At 54.4% G+C, this 15431-nt stretch overlaps 1 protein-coding gene across 4 annotated transcripts in view; it reads right to left on the bottom strand.

Annotated features, from left to right (window-relative positions):
- Window positions 1-15431, bottom strand: part of Cacna1i (calcium channel, voltage-dependent, alpha 1I subunit) — a 111055-nt gene that overhangs the window by 21617 nt on the left and 74007 nt on the right. For all 4 annotated transcript variants that reach the window (NM_001044308.2, XM_006520949.2, XM_030248558.1 and 1 more), the window contains exons 10-23: window positions 14404-14813; window positions 7861-8012; window positions 6909-7094; window positions 6515-6632; window positions 6213-6368; window positions 5827-5920; window positions 4984-5186; window positions 4021-4494; window positions 3635-3735; window positions 2932-3055; window positions 2504-2572; window positions 1857-2041; window positions 1291-1417; window positions 980-1105 (exon numbers count right to left, since the gene is read on the bottom strand). In NM_001044308.2, the coding sequence (NP_001037773.2) occupies window positions 980-1105; window positions 1291-1417; window positions 1857-2041; window positions 2504-2572; window positions 2932-3055; window positions 3635-3735; window positions 4021-4494; window positions 4984-5186; window positions 5827-5920; window positions 6213-6368; window positions 6515-6632; window positions 6909-7094; window positions 7861-8012; window positions 14404-14813 (2525 nt within the window). The remainder of the gene's footprint in view (window positions 1-979; window positions 1106-1290; window positions 1418-1856; window positions 2042-2503; window positions 2573-2931; window positions 3056-3634; window positions 3736-4020; window positions 4495-4983; window positions 5187-5826; window positions 5921-6212; window positions 6369-6514; window positions 6633-6908; window positions 7095-7860; window positions 8013-14403; window positions 14814-15431) is intronic.

Raw genomic sequence — 15431 nt, 5'->3', positions numbered from 1 at the left:
TAGTAGATCTGATGAGGCCTCTCTGAGGACCTACTGTGTGCCTGTTGGGAGACCTGGGGCTGCTGTTGTGGGGATAGAAGAAGTGGAGCCAGAGTCCTGAGTTACCATCTCAGTTCTAGCAGTAACTGAAAGATGCCCAGCAGGAGGCCATTCCTAGGATGAGCTCCTGCACCCTGGGTCTCCACTCAGCCCCTGCTGTTCACTCAGGTGTGAGAGTGCGGACCTGAGAGTGAGCTCCAGGAAATCTACCACCACCAGCCTGGACCCTGCCTCTTCTTGCATCATATCCTGGGGGAAAAGATAGTCCCCTCTCTGCAAACAGCTGCCTGGAGGCTTTTGTGGGGATAGGGAAAGGAAGCCCTTTGGAGGCAGCTTTTCCCTGGAAAGCTATGCAAACACATCAGGGCCCAGCAGACAGGATCAAAGGCCAAGCAGGAACCTGCATGCTGACTGAAGTGCTGGGAAAGAGAAGCCACCAGGGCAAGGCCCCTTCCCCAGACTAGATCTTGCCTACTGGGCTGCCATATTTCTATTTGACGGAGGAAGAAACTGAGACTTAAAGAGATACTGCTACTAAAAAAGAAAGGAAGGGAGGGAGAGAGGGAGGGAGAGAGGGAGGGAGGGAGGGAGGGAGGGAGGGAGGAAGGAAGGAAGGAAGGAAGGAAGGAAGGAAGGAAGGAAGGAAGGAGAGGAGAGATAGAAAAGGAAAGGAAAATAAAGAAGAAAAGCTGAGGTATACACCCAGGTGTGGATGGCTCTAAACCTCTCATTACTGTCCCTTGGGTGGGAAGTCAGAAGCAGTGCTTTGTGAAGTACCTCTTAAGTTTCATGTGCTGGCAGACGGCACCCAGATCCTCAGCCTTACTTCTCCTGTGAGCAGCGCTCCACCCATATCCACTTTACAGGATGGGAAGTGTCCATCCTGACAGAGCAGGACTGGAGCCAGGTTTGTGACCCTTGTGACCCTAGAAAGGCTCACCTGGCCCAGGTTATCAAAGTTGTATTTGTGATGCACCCAGCGGTAGTTGGCGGCCACACAGTCTGATCGGTTGGTGATGTTTCGGGTGTCCACTCCCAGACAGTGATAGAACTTGCCTTTGAAAAGCTGTGGGAAAGGAGAGAAAAGCGATGCTCAGGGTAAAGAGGGTGCAATCAGAGGAGGAAAGAACCAGGAATTGACCCACACAACCTGCCCCTTGCTCTGTCAACCCAGCTTGGCTCTGCTCAGGCCACCCCAGGTCCCCAGGTGAGTGCACTCGTGTGGGTTGCGGTAGGCTGGGCACCCCTCACCTGCACCCCCAGGATACCGAAGATGATGAAGAAGGCGCAGCAGATGAGGACAATGTTTCCAATGGGCTTGAGGGAGGAGATGAGCGTCTCTACCACCAGCTTCAGCCCAGGGGCCCGGCTGATGACCCTGCAGGCAGGCAAGGGAGGCCAGGGTACCGTGAGCCACAGCCCCAACTCAGCCCACAGTCACCAGGCCTGAGGGGGGCGGGGGGGGGGGGTAAGGAGGGAGGTTACAACAGGAAACGAAGATGCTGTAGCCAGGTTAGCTAAGACAGGGGCTAAGCACCAATCTCTACCTAAATCAATACACAGAAGGGCACGTGACCTCTCTCAACCAATCCCCACAGAGTGCAGCCCACACCCAAGAGATGGCACCCAGAGATGGCAGTGAGCAGCCCAGAACACAGAGGAGGGAACGTAGTGGAGGCAATTTTAGCCCTTGCCCTAGGCTCTTTGGCTCCTCCTCCCTGCAGCAAGGTATGCTGGGTACCATGCTCATCCCTATTCAGTTCAGAGATGAGCTTCTCCCACCCCATCACCATGCACTGACTAGGCAGGGCCCGCACCTCAAAGGACGTAAGGTACGCAGGAGCCGCAGGACCCGGAGGACCCCCAGGATCTTGGCTCCCCCTGCAGAGGCCACGGATACCACGATATCGATGATAGACACAAAGACCAGGAAACCATCCAGGACGTTCCAGCTGCTACGCAAGTATGCTTGCTCACCGAAGTATAGGCCCAAAGAGACCACCTGGGGGGTGGGGTTAGGGTCAAGCCTTGGGAGGGGGATGGGGCCAGATGACTCCCCCCAGGGACAGGACAAAGGGAGGTTAAGAAGTGATGGATGAGGTATGGCTCACAACGGTTCTTCTGAGGGCTGGTGATAGGCAGGGATCTGGGCCCAGAGAAGTCTGCAAGCTATGGTCTCATAGCATGACCATGAAACCTTAACCCAGAGCCACCCACACTGGGAAGCATCCCAGAACAATGTTTCCGCCCCAATGCGCCTTTCTAGTTGGGCTTGGTGATTGGAGAAGAGGGAGACCCTGATCCCCTCTAGTCCCAGAAGCTCTGGCCAGGGTCTAGAGCCCATCAGGAGTGGACCTCTGGGACCTATGGAATATTCCAGAGGGCCAGGCCAGCAGGAAAGGTGAGGCCTAGACCAGGGGCTCCAGGTGGGGGTGAGAAAGACCCTGGTGGGGCCCAGAACAACCTTCAGTGTCATCTCGCCCACAAAGATGGCTGTGAAGATGTAGTTAGACACCGTGAGGAAGATGCGCTCCTGAAAGAGTGGGAGAAGCCCTGAGTCCAAGCCTTCCACAACTGCTCATGAGCCTTGTTGGCCTCTGCTTCAGCCAGGAGCAGCCACTACGGACACCATTTCTCAGATCTAGCAGCCTTCCCCTCCCACAGGCAAGCCCCCTGCTTTGTGTTTTCTCTCTTTCTCTCTTTCTCTCTTTCTCTTTCTCTCTCTCTCTCTCTCTCTCTCTCTCTCTCTCTCTCTCTCTCTCTCTCTCTCTCCCTCCCTCCCTCTCTCTCTTTGCATGCTAAGTGTGTCTGCCTTGGCTGGGTTCTCCCTGGGCTCCCCCACCATTGTTATTATCTGGCCCTCTGCCCAGCCTCGGGGCCGCAGCCACTCACAGTGCTACCAGCTTCGATCTGGGGCCTCTCCAGAGCAATGGTGATACAGTTGAGGAAGATGAAGGCCAAGACCACGTAGTCAAAAAGCTTGTGAGCAATAATGGTCTGACACAGGATCCGGAACCTGTGTGGAAGTCAAGGAACCCCCGGAAGGGTCAGTTTGCCTCCCACTCTGACCAGAAGAAAGACAGGACCACGGTACCCAATCAGGGACCAGAATGGCTTAAAGGAAAGGATCTCTCTCTCTCTCTCTCCCTTCCTATAGCCATTCACCATCTGCCTAAGGCACCCAACTGGAGCCTCCTCCCCAACCATACACCTAGGTAATGAGGTCAGCCATCTGCCTTCAACACCAACACCAAAGCATCCTCCTGGAAGCCTTCTGACGGAAAGGACTCCATCTGAGCTTTCAGGCTGCCTGTGGATCTGTCCAGCCTTGTTCCTACCACGAGGGGGGGGGGGTCAGCTTAAAAACAAGAAAGATGCTCAGGGAAGCTCCAGAGGAACATCTAGACCCATCCCTTCCCTTGGAGACCCTCCTCTCTCTGTCATATGGAGGTGTCCTGCCCAGCTTGGTAGTGAACTCTCCCTCCTAGCCATATCACCCTCCTCCTCCTCCTCCTCCTCCTCCTCCTCCTCCTCCTCCTCCTCCTCCTCCTCCTCCTCCTCTTCCGGCCCTCACTCCCAGACAGCCACTACTCACTTGTTCTCAGGGGAGAAGAGGTAGACCGACCAGTCCTCGCGGACTTCGCACCAGTCAGGCTTGTACACATCAATCATCTTGCGGACGCGGAAACACAGGGTCTGGCAAGGCAAAGAACCGGGCCCTGGGGTTGGTGCCGCGCAAAGCGGCCCATCTCTTCCCACTCTGCCAGCCAACAAACTGGGGGCACAGAATGAACTCTGACCTCTCTCCCAGTTTCCAACAAGGAAGGATTGGTGGCAGAGTAAGTCAGATGTGGACAGTTCTGGCCCCGCCCTCGGCCCCACCCACCACGCCTGGACCACCCAAAGCCAAGTCCCTTGGATCCACCTCTTTTAGCCCTATAGACTACAGCTTCTATGGTGTCCCAGGCAATCCCTACTCACGTAGTCGATCTCCTCCTCGTCCTCCCCACGGTCGCGGCGGTCGTCCATCTTGGTGAAGACATCCTTGGCTATGTTGGGCATTCTGCCATTGCAGTCCTCGTGCCCAGGGGCCTGGCCTGCCGCCCTCCAAGCGGCCCGCGAGTGGGCACCCACCACGGGCACCAGCTCTGCCAGGTCAACAGAGTCCCTGGTATCAAGGGACAGTGTCCGACGGTGGTGGCGGTGACGGTGTGCCAAGTGGGGTCCATGATGCGCGTGGTGGGTGTGCGGGGCATGCAGGGGTGCAGCGCGAGGTGGCGCATCCTCCCGGGCGCCTTCACAGGCCCTGACGCAACTACCACCACGCTCCCCGGAGAGCAGGGACTCGTGCTCAGCTGAGGGTGGCTTGTGTTTCAGGCTGTTCCAGCTGGAGCGGCGGCTGGCCCAGGTCCCGCTGCGGCCCCAGGGCCCATAGTAGGAGCTCCGGGAGCTGGACTGCGGAAAGACCCGGACTTGGATCAGCAGCCACCCACACGATAATCTAGCACCAAGACCCAGACATCTGGAACACCATGGTAGAGTGAGCCCATCCATTCTCAAACTAAGGCCCCTTCGTCTCTTGAGAAAAACATATAGCAAATAAGGGTCAGCTTTACAGGTAAGGAAACTGGGGCTCGGGGATAGGTGATAATTTGCTTGCTTTTACGCAGCTCAGAGCCAGATTAAAGCTCTAGTTGGCCCCGCCCCCAAAGTCTATACACTGTTGCCAAGATGAAATCCCAGGGCTCTCCACCAGACCCCACACTTGCATTCCAGCTACAAAGACCTGTTCTAACACAGCGCACCTAGGATTGTCACTAACACTGACCCCTACCTGGTTCAGACTAGTGTGGTACCCTTATCAGGGCATCTGGTGCCACAGTCTTTCAGTGCCGCGCCCCCCGCCCCCCACCTCCAGCAGCGAGCATCCATCACAGGACTCACCAAAGATCGCTGATCATAGCTCATCCTGCCCAGTGACATGACACTGCTTTTCCGGGATTCTAGGGCCACCAGCACTGGGTCTGGCTGCAGTGAGAGGCGGGGGGCAGCACCCATGGCACCAGCAGGACCCAGATGTCCACCCAGAGGGAGACTAGGGTCCAGGTGTCCATTGGGTGTCATGGGTATTGGGCAGAGCTTGAGATCTGGAGGTGTGAGATGAAGACAGCAAAAAGACAGATAGACAGACAGAAAATCAGAGGAAGCCATAAAATATTCAGAAGTAGTTGTATATAGATGGAGAACTTTTCTGGTGTGATGTTCTCCACCAGGAAATCCTAAAGGCTGGCGCCTACGTCATGTGCCTCCTTCCTTCCTGCCTGTAAGGCTGTTATTTCTCTTTTCATGACCCTTCCCTTCTGTTCTGGGACCAGCCTAGACCTCCACCATGCTGGAGCACCTCACCCCCATGCTTAACAGGGACTGTCCTCTTGGGTTACCATGGACACTGGGCTTGTTTGGAAAAGGCTACCTAGTGGTATCAGACATGACCTGAACCCAGGCCACATCCAAAGACACTGTGGCCGTAACTCAGAGCCCTGTGTAGAAAGGGAAGCAGGCGGGCTTCTAAGGGAACCCGGCAGGTCCATGATTGTCTGTGTCTGAGACCAAGCATCTCTTTCAGATATAATTGTTAAAAATAAATAAATAAATAAATAAATAAATAAAACCAGACAAGTAGCAGTCCCTGGGTCCCTGGGCCTAGGCTTCATGGGGAAGCCATTGTGCCACCTGGGAATCCACAGAGAGTTCCTGACCCTGAGTGGAAAGTGTGGGTGTGTTTACCTCTGCTGCTGTCCAGGCCCTCTGGGAGCTTATCAAGCTCCTCCAAGTTGGATGAGCTCTGGTCCTCGTCTGAGTAGGAGCGATTAGCATCACCCTGGGAGATCAGTTCGTATTAGGAGAGGTCAGCTCTGCCTTTTCCTAGCCCGCCCTTGGGATTTTTCTATGGCCCTTTCCATCTTCCTTTTACGGGTGGGGAAACAGGGTTAGAAACAGGGGTGAGAGGCTAGTGAGGAATTTGGCCACAAAACCCAGTCTCCTTGATTTCCAGCACTCCTCAACGCCCAACCATTCCTGGGAAACTACTACCTGCTGAAGTTTCCAGCTATCCTATCCTCCTGCCAGGCTCCCTGCCTCCTTCCCAGCGACTAGCCCAGGGTTATACTTACCTCAGCCTGGAAGCCCTCGACCAGGATAGCCACCAGGAGATTGAAGAGAACATAGTTGCCAAAGGTCATGAGGGCAACAAAATAGAGGGAGGCCCAGGGGGTGGTGGAGGCCATGCCATTGTACAGGACAACGTTCCAGTCCTCCTGAGTGAGGATCTGTTAAGAGGATGCAGTTCAGCCCTGGTCCAGGCCCAGGCCCAGCCCTCCCAAGCACAGCCCTCCCATCAGCCTCAGGGCCTCCCCAGACCTGCTATCTAGATGTCTCCCCCACTGAAATCCATGAGCTGTCAGCTGCACCCCACCTGAAACACGGTGACGATGGCCCACAGTAAGGAATCGAAGTTCTTCCTGTCAGGGACTGTGTCTCCAGTGTCCGTGCGGAGGCTGAATTTGCAGCCAAAGATATGCATCCCAAGGATGCTAGGAAGAGAAAGGAGGAAGCTCAAGGGACGCATCACACTCAGCTCTCTGCTTCTCCCAAGACCACCCAGTACCAGGATAGAGGGAAATCTCAAGTCCATGTTAAATAGAGGGGAATGCCAAGGCCGGGAGGATGGACTTTCCCGGAGTCATTGGGTTGGAGGTTGATGCAAGGATTCATAGCCAGATCCTGGCAACTTTGTCTCTAGATTCTTCCACCAGTCACCGTGCCCCGGGCTCACACCTGCAGCCCCCCAGCAGGTGGGTGGGGCTCACCTGAAGATGAAAATGAAGAGCATGAGCAGCATGCAGAAGGTGGCCACGTTGTCCATGGTCTTCATGAGCACCACGAGCTGGCGCCGCAGCGCCGGCATGAAGCGCACCAGCTTCAGCACCCGCAGCAGCCGGAAGGTGCGCAGCACGGACAGGCCGCCGTCAGCCTGCCCCACGATTTCCCAGATGCTGCAGCCAGTATGGGGGAGGCAGAAAGGGTCGATGGGGGGGGGGGAACGGGAAGATGGAAGAAGCAGAGAAAGTAAGGAGAATAGAGACAGCTTACATCATCCATCCATCCATCCGTCTAACAAATGGCATTGGACGCTACTTCACATCAGCCCCTAAAACGGGGTTTCTCAGCCATGAGCCCATGGACCCGGCGTTAAGAAGCCCGTGGCTAGCGTTGGTGAGATGATTCAGCAGGTAGAGAGCTTGCCACCAAGCCTGATGACCTGAGTTCAATCGTCAGAACCCACACAGTAGGAGAAGTGACTCCTGCCAAATTACCCTCTGGCCTACAGTCACGCATGTGTGTGCACGCGCACGTAAAGGAGGAGAGAGAGGGGATAACAGTTTGTCTAGTCTCACAAGTCTCAATGTCACTAACTTCTTTTTGAGCTCGAACACTTCTTTTGATCATGAATGTAAACAACAAACCAGAGAAGCAGCCATAGCCATGACTTCATGGGCAATCAAAATAGCTGATGTCTTCGTGTTACATAGCTATTTCTGTGTTTCCAACCCCCGCCTGCAACTCCGGTGGCCTCAGACTCACTGCCTCCTCGACTGAGCACATTCATGCAGAAGCAGATATTACTAAATCACCAGTTTATTCAGTATTTTGATAACTGCCTGCCGGTAATGGATTCCTTTGTCACTCCGAGGCTTCCCCTGCCGTTTGGGGTTGAAGTCCTCATCCTGCCCCCCAGCTCCAGGGTGACAGTGCTGTTACCTGATGATGACAATGATGCTGTCGAAGATGTTGTAAGGGTTCCGCAGGTAGTCAAAGAGCCCAAAGGCAGCCAGCTTCAGAATCATCTCCAGGGCAAACATGCTGGTGAAGACCACGTTGCAGATCTCCAGGATGTTGGTCAGTTCCTCTGGCTGTGGGAGGTGGGGACGGAGAACGAGAGACCCTGGTGAGTCCCTTAGACTTGCACCATGGTCTACAAGACTTCACAACTGTGCTGCTACCTTTAGACCCTTCAAGGACCAGGGTGGGGGGTGGGGGGTGGGGGGGGTCTACTAGGGAGTGAGGCAGCCCAAGCATGGTGCTGGTACTGTACACTAGGAGTCATTATACCACCCGTGTCACAGATGTGCCAGCCTTTCACACACTGCCAGGAAATGGAGGACAAAGACAGGGTACCTGCTGCATGCTAGAAACAGCCCTAGGAACAGGAAGGACATCCCCACAGTGGCTCTCGGAGAACACCAAGAAGATCAAGTCACTAGCCGGTGACCCCAGACCTCCCATTTTTCAGCCATAGACCTCTTTCTACCTCTGGATTTGTCTCCATGGGGATTTTAAGAGGCAGACAAGAGCTTGTATATGGCACCATGGAGAACCCTGCTTTGAAACAGACTGTGCCATGGGGATAAAGAGAATAGTTCCAGGCATGGCCCCTGCCTCTGATGCTGCTTCTTATTATCCACATTACAGAGTGCATAGCCTCATGGACTCCCAGCCTCCGGCTAAGTGTGAGGCAAGGAACCTCTTCTCCCTGCTCTCCTCTCCCGAATTGAAGGGTCTGGCTTATGCTCAACAGGACAGCAATGGCTTCTCCCTGAATCCTGAAAAAGGAACAACGGCAACTTATCCCTCCCTTCCCTGAACCCGGAAGCTTGATAGACCTTTGGACAAGTTAGGAAACTGGCTGGGTGGTGGGACTGGCTCGAGCAGACCCACCCAGTAAGAATAGCAGACTCCATTGCAGTACACAGAAATCCTGCCTGAACTGGCTCACTCACTCACTCATTCATTTGTTCACTCCTGAATGTATCACACAGGTCTTCCAAGAGGTGGCACTGGGCAGGGCCTATATTCCTGCAAGAGAGATGTCCCCTCTCGGTGGCAGAGTCTCCCTAACACTCACTAAGCTGAGGATGGTTTGGGGGACAGTGTTGGGGAGCCAGGTGGCCTCCTGGAGGAAGTGAAAGAAGGGAGCTGGTGACACAGGGGAGCAGAGAAGGGTGACAGAGCCAAACTCCCAGCCAGGATAAGAGCTGGGTGACAGGAGGGTACCACAGCAGCAGCCCATCCCCAGCTCATCAGCACCCTAACTCCACACCCGGCCCTTCCCCTGCTGAGCAACAGAGAACCCCAGGGGTCTCACTTTGATCCCATATGGCTAACAAGAAGAAGAAAAAAATTATCCAGACACCAGCTTCCCATCTAGTGCCTAGGAAATCCAATAAAGCCACCGCCGGTTCCTCTCAAGCCCAGATTAAAGGAGAGGGCCCCATTTCTATCTGTAATTACATTTGACTCTCAGAATGCAAAGGGAGCAGGGCCCTGGGAGGGCGTGGGTGTGAGAGACTCTGATGTGGCTCACGCGGCCCACCCGAGTCAGATAATCCAAGATGAGAAGGGTAGCGGCTGATGGCGGCTGACGGCCCTGAGTTGGCCATGTGCTGGCTCTCAGCCACACACAATGTGTGCGTGCTCCCTCCAACCGGGCTCTAGCCACCGCTCTTCGTAAAGGTCAGCAGCTCGCCTCCCTCCTCCCCCGCAACAGCTGTTTTTCCAGGCAGCGCACACCTGTTAATCTTTCTCTAATGGACCATCCATCACTCCCAAGAGCATTTTTTCCGGGAGAGAGGCAGGCTGGAGAGAGGCAGACAGATGAATATAGACAAGTGGGAGGCGGGGGCTGGGGGGGTGAGAGAGGGGTGGGGCATATGGAGGGATGGCCAGGGGAGGGGCCAGGGGCAGGACTGGGGGCCAGGTGGACCAACAGACAGATGATGGTGAGCAAAAGCCCTGCTATAGACATAGGAACAGTGCTCTTGGGATGTAGCCCAGTGGGTAGACTGCTTATCTAACATGCATGGGGGTCCTAGGTGCAATTGCCATCATCCCATTAATCTGGTTGCATGCACCTGTAATCTCAGCACTCCAGAGGTTGGTGGCAGGAGGATCAGAAATTCAAGGTCATTGTTGGCTACATATTGGGTTCAAGGCCAGCCTAGGCTACATAAAATCCTATTTTAGGAAGGAAAGGGGGGTTTGACTGAGACAAAGTGACATGACAGATGTCAGAGAGAACTTCAGGAAAGGAGAGACGTCATAAAAATCACAGCAGACAAACAGTCAGACAGATGACAGACAGTAAGAAGTCTAACAGGGATGCCCAACATGTACCCTGTGAAAAAGCAGGTGTCCAGGTCAGAAAATACCAGCCTATGTCTAGAAGGCACAGGGGTTTCTTCTAGCCCAGTGCTGGGCTTAGTGGCCCTAGACTGTCCAGTCTTAGGCCACCTCTACAGGGATCCCAGCCTAGCTCCTTGGTGACAAAGATGGCAGGTGTCAGCTAAATTCCTCCCCAGGGCAGGCGTGCAAGGCACTTTCTATGTACCAGTCATGTGAGCTCCAATCTTGCCTACACTGTCTGCATTTAACAGGAAATGTGTGGCTCAGACAGAAGTTACTGCTCTTGACCAGGCCAAGGTGGTGTCCACTCTGGAGTCATGTCCCCTCCCTCTGCTCTGAACCATGTGCCATCACCTGGCCATGTTCTAGAAGAAGTGTGTTGCTCAGACATCAGTTCCCTTCTAACACACCTTCCATGGCTCTCCACTGCACTGAGACATGTCCTTGAGGCCTTCAGTAGACAAGCAGCCCTCCTGTCCCATGGACTGTCCGCCACACCCTTTGCACGCATCCTTCTTGAAAGCTCTGAATCCTGCCCCTCCCTTGTCCTCATCTTTCTAACGATGGCTTATGGTTAATCCTTTAAGATCCATGCTCAGTGCTGTTTCTTCCAGGAACTCCTCCCTGGCTGTGACCCATATTGGTACCTCTCTGTCTTTCTCATAAGACCCTCACAGAGTTAAAATGTCAGGCGCTACACCATCTCCTAATCTTCTTCCCAGAGTCACCTTAAACCTAGGTTACTTGGTGGGGGCTACACAATGAGCTTTGAGTCACCCATGACTGGCGAGACCTTGAACACCTTCCCCTGGGAGCTGGAACCAAAATGGTCCTACATCCTGGAGTCTCAGTCGGTAGCAGCCTGGAGACTCAGGGGATCCCTGCTGCTGCCCACTCCATGCAAAGTTCTTCCTTTCACTCTCTACCTTGACCAGCCTTCACTGAGGCCAAGGTGAGGCTTCAGGGTGGCCCTGCCCAGCTTGAGAGGAGCACCAGCTCTAGTCAGAGATACCAAGGCCGAATCTACTCTAAGTATCTTCCTGGCCCTGGGTCCCACCTCTACTGTCATTGTCCACGGCTGCCCTCTGCACCCCAGAGCCAGCTCTGCTAGCTGCATGTCAGGTCACGTGGGCAGCCTATGCACCTTCCTCAGTTTCCCCATCTGCCCATCTTCCCAGTGGGGATGAGACACATACCCTGCCTGCCCTCCATGGCTTCTATGAAGACAGAGCCCAGCAGCCAAGTGGCCCTGACCCCTTTGATGGTCACACAACTCAATCAGAGATTACCTACCCCAGGAGTGTGGACTTCTCAAATCTCCGAAAGTCCCCTGGAGATTTCTTCTTTTCCGGAATGGGAACTGAACCTAGGACATGCTAGGCAAGTGCTCTGCCATCAAGGCATGCCCTGCCCTTCTGGGGAATTCTCTCCCTCTTCATGAGACACATGTCGGTCCCTGACTGGCTGACATTCTTTCACCTGCCACCTCCTCCTAGGCCAGTCCCGATAAGGAATATCCACAGCCATAGGGACCTTGAACAAATTGTTCCTGGTGACAGCTCTCCGTTATTTGAGCAGCAGTGACCATGCTAAAGGCCGTGAGCATCTGGACTGAGCTCCCTATAATTAGGGAGGCAGGGGTGACAAGGCAGAATGTCACCACCTGTCCCTTTGCAGTGATCAGAGTTCTCTGCAGGCCTGGGTGGGGTACAGGGCCCAGTGGAGGTGGCAGGGAAGGACCCTCTGATACTCTCCCCTTCCTTCCTGCATGCCATCTGCAACCCTGGGCCACCTCTCTCTGTGGGTGCCACCTCAGTGGGGGACGCTCAAAATAAACCTGGGGGCGGATCAGTTTCCCCGCAGAGAGATGTCTGAGAGCCCAGGGCGAGGAACGAAAATACCAACAGGCCCTGCGCAGAGCTCCGCTGAACAATGGCTGCCACTCGGAGCTGCTTTAAAAAGAATGGTTTAAAAATGCTTCCTCCTCCTCCTCCTGGCTTCTTCTTTAATTAATTTTTGAGGCTCCAGACAGTGGATGGTAAACTTACCCAGGCTGGTGGCAGAAGGCTCATACAAAAAAAAAAAAAAAAACCTGCTAGTAATGGCAGAGTCCTAGGTGCCTACAGGACACCGGAATTCACATATCTGCCCTTCCAGGGGCAGTGGAGAGGGTCTGGCTTATCAGTAGACAGAGACACCGGCTAGATAAGCATGTGACTTTCCTAGGGCCACCCTGTCTGTCAGCTGCAGAACCAGGGTTGGAACTCAGGCCATAAACAAACAACGTGGCCTCTGAACAGTGGCCTTCCAAGTGTGAAAACAGGAAGCAGTGACTAACACTGGCTTAGGAAACACACATGAGGACTCAGGGACACCCTGCTCTCTCTAGGCCTGGGGCTTAGTAGGTTCCCAGGAAGCCCTAAGGTAGCCCTACGGGAAGACATCGCTCTGTTGAAGTTACAGATGAGATCAGGGGAGACCCTCCAACTGACTAGAGCCTCTTCCAACCAGGTGGGGATTCCAGGTGGGTGGGGACTTCAGCATCACATGACTTCTGCTGTCCCAAGGGAAGAGGCTCTGGCAGCCATACAGAGGTGCTCAATGGGTAAACGTGTAATTAAACAAATGGTTTTATTGTTTGTTTTTGTTGTTGTTTCAAGGCAGGGTTTCTTTTAGTAGTCCTGACTGTCCTGGAACTTGCTCTGTAGACCGGGCTAACCTCAAACTCAGAGGTCCACCTGCCTCTGCTTCTGAGTGCTGGGATTAAAAGTAGGCACTACCATGTCTGGCCAAAAGCAAATGTTTAAGGAAAGCAAGCCTGCTCAAGTGGGATGTGGCAGGTACAAGGGACAGGAGCTAGAGGAGAACCTGAGCAGACTCACATGGGGACCATGACTGGCTGGAGGTCAAGCCAGGAGGGCAAAGGAAGAGTTGCCTTGGCTATGGTGTTGCCTGGGAGGGGGACTTGGTCTCAAGAATTCAGAGACCAGTGGAAGCTCAGGTAAACCCAAAAGAGCCCCGATCTTTAGTGTCTGCCAATTTCCATGGTGTAAACACTTTCCCCATAACCCCATAATAGTTTCAAGCAAGCAACTATTTAACAACTGCTTGCTAGATTCCCAAGTGTGAGAAAACTGGCTCTCACCAGCTGGTTCTAACAAGCCAGAGACAGTGCCTGACTCAGGTATAGCAGGGTGCAGAGACTAGAGCCAGATGCCCCAAAGCAGCTCTTTCCATAGAGCCTTTCCCCAAGAGCGAAAACCCTGCTGAGTCTCTGCATTCTGACAGTCCAGGGCCTTGAGGCAAAGTATAGGCCTCTCCTCTCACCAGCTTCCCCCCTGCAGAAATCCCACCCAGCAGCCCTCCCCAAAGATCTTGTTAATTAAGTCAGAATAGCTGGCAAGCCTGCAGTACCAACTGAGTGTCGGGTGCCCGCCCCAGGGGCTGCATTTAACTAAATTGAATGAAGCCTGTGTTTGGTGAGCTAATGAGCAGAGACAGGAAGAGTGTGGCCCACTCCAGGCACAGGAGAGGGCTTAGCTGAACTACGATGACTCCAAAGCCAAGGGGGTCCAGGTTCTAAATCCTGCTAGAGTATCAATGTTGCCACGGGAAGTGGGTTCGAACCAGACTGCTGGCTAGCTGTGGGACCTCGAGTCAGTAGGCTGGGCATAGCCAGCTGGCAAGTGGGGGTGCCCCACCAGGCTGAAGAACAGGCCAAGGAAGCCACGCCTCCAAAAACAAAGACTAGCAGACAGGAGCCAGGGAATTGGGTCATTCCAAATGGTGCCTGGATCTGACAGGCTGTTACCCCAGGAGTAGCCTATAGACTGCTGACTTCAGGCAGCCTAGGAGGAAAAGCAATGGGCCCTGAGTCTCAACCCCTGAGTCCTATGCTGTCAAGCCTCAGTTGTAATCCGCTCACCCTGCAGATACCTCAGACCATCTTGACCCCTTGAATGTGGCCTTGGGCAAAGTGCTGAAACCATATGGAAGGGTTAGACTCTACTCTAGCCAGGCTCAGGGAGACCTGGGTATGCCCTTGCCCAACCTGAACCCAGGGCTCCATGCCAGCCTGTTTCTCCATCCCCCACTCAGCCCAAACCCTGTATCCCCACTTGCCTGTTCATGGTGCTCGATGCCCATGCTGACAGTGTTAACCAGAATAGCCATCATGATGCCTCTGTTGAAGTACTTGCTGTCCACAATGCCCCGCAGCTTGGCCCGTGTCTCTCGCCACACATCCCCACACAGTCGGGCTGCCCCGTCCTCCTGTTCCTCCTCCTTCCCCAAACCTGAGGAGACCCCATCCTCACTGCTTTGGGGTCCATCGCCATTGGCTTCAGCCTCTGCAGAACCGCCAGAACCTGAGCCTTCCTGGCCCGAGTCAGTGCTGCCCAGGCCAGAGGGCCGCCTGCCTGCCTCGTGCTGGCAGCGAGGGCAGCTGCTGGGATCGGAGGCCAGAATGGCAGAGATGGGCTGCACCAGTGTGTGGGGAGTGGTGTCCAGGGGACTGTGTCGTGGGCACAGCTCTGAAAAGCAAATGGGGGGGGCAGCATTAGTGTCTAAACTAGGTCCCCACCTCCCCCAGGGACACTGTGTGAAACAAGCTGACCCCACACACAGGCTCATCATACTTCAGTCATGCTAATGGTTGGTCACCTTTGACCTTGACCTTGGACCTGTCACACAGCAAATGTTCCCAGGCACAGGTATGGGGATCTGGGGACTGCAGGTCTGGATGGAGAGTGGACACCACTCGGAGGAAGCTATAATGACTTTGACATTCCTTACTTTGCCCAGCTGTGTGAAGTGGGGAAGACCGGACTGAGGCAGACTCTGGGAGCTCCCAGGAATTCACCCCACGACAGTGAGAGTCAGGCTAGATTGGGGACAAGGGACAGGAAGGGTGACAGCAGATAAGGCCTGAGACTTTCAACCCCCAACTGGCCTTGGATTTGTATAAACCATTTCAAAGAGGTGTTGGGAAGGGTTCCCTGTAGCTGGTTTGGCGGCTTCTCCTCCTCCTCCTCTTCCTCCTCCTCCTCCTCTTCCTCCTCCTCTTCCTCCTCCTCTTCCTCCTCCTCTTCCTCCTCCACCTCCTCTTCCTCCCTCTCCTCTCCTCCTCTTTCTTCTTCTTCTTCTTCTTC

The sequence above is a fragment of the Mus musculus genome, chromosome 15, assembly GCF_000001635.26.
Source record: "Mus musculus strain C57BL/6J chromosome 15, GRCm38.p6 C57BL/6J".
Taxonomy (NCBI): Eukaryota; Metazoa; Chordata; class Mammalia; order Rodentia; family Muridae; genus Mus; species Mus musculus.
Note: the sequence above shows the minus strand (reverse complement) of the source record. Positions and strands in the feature narration are given on the sequence as shown.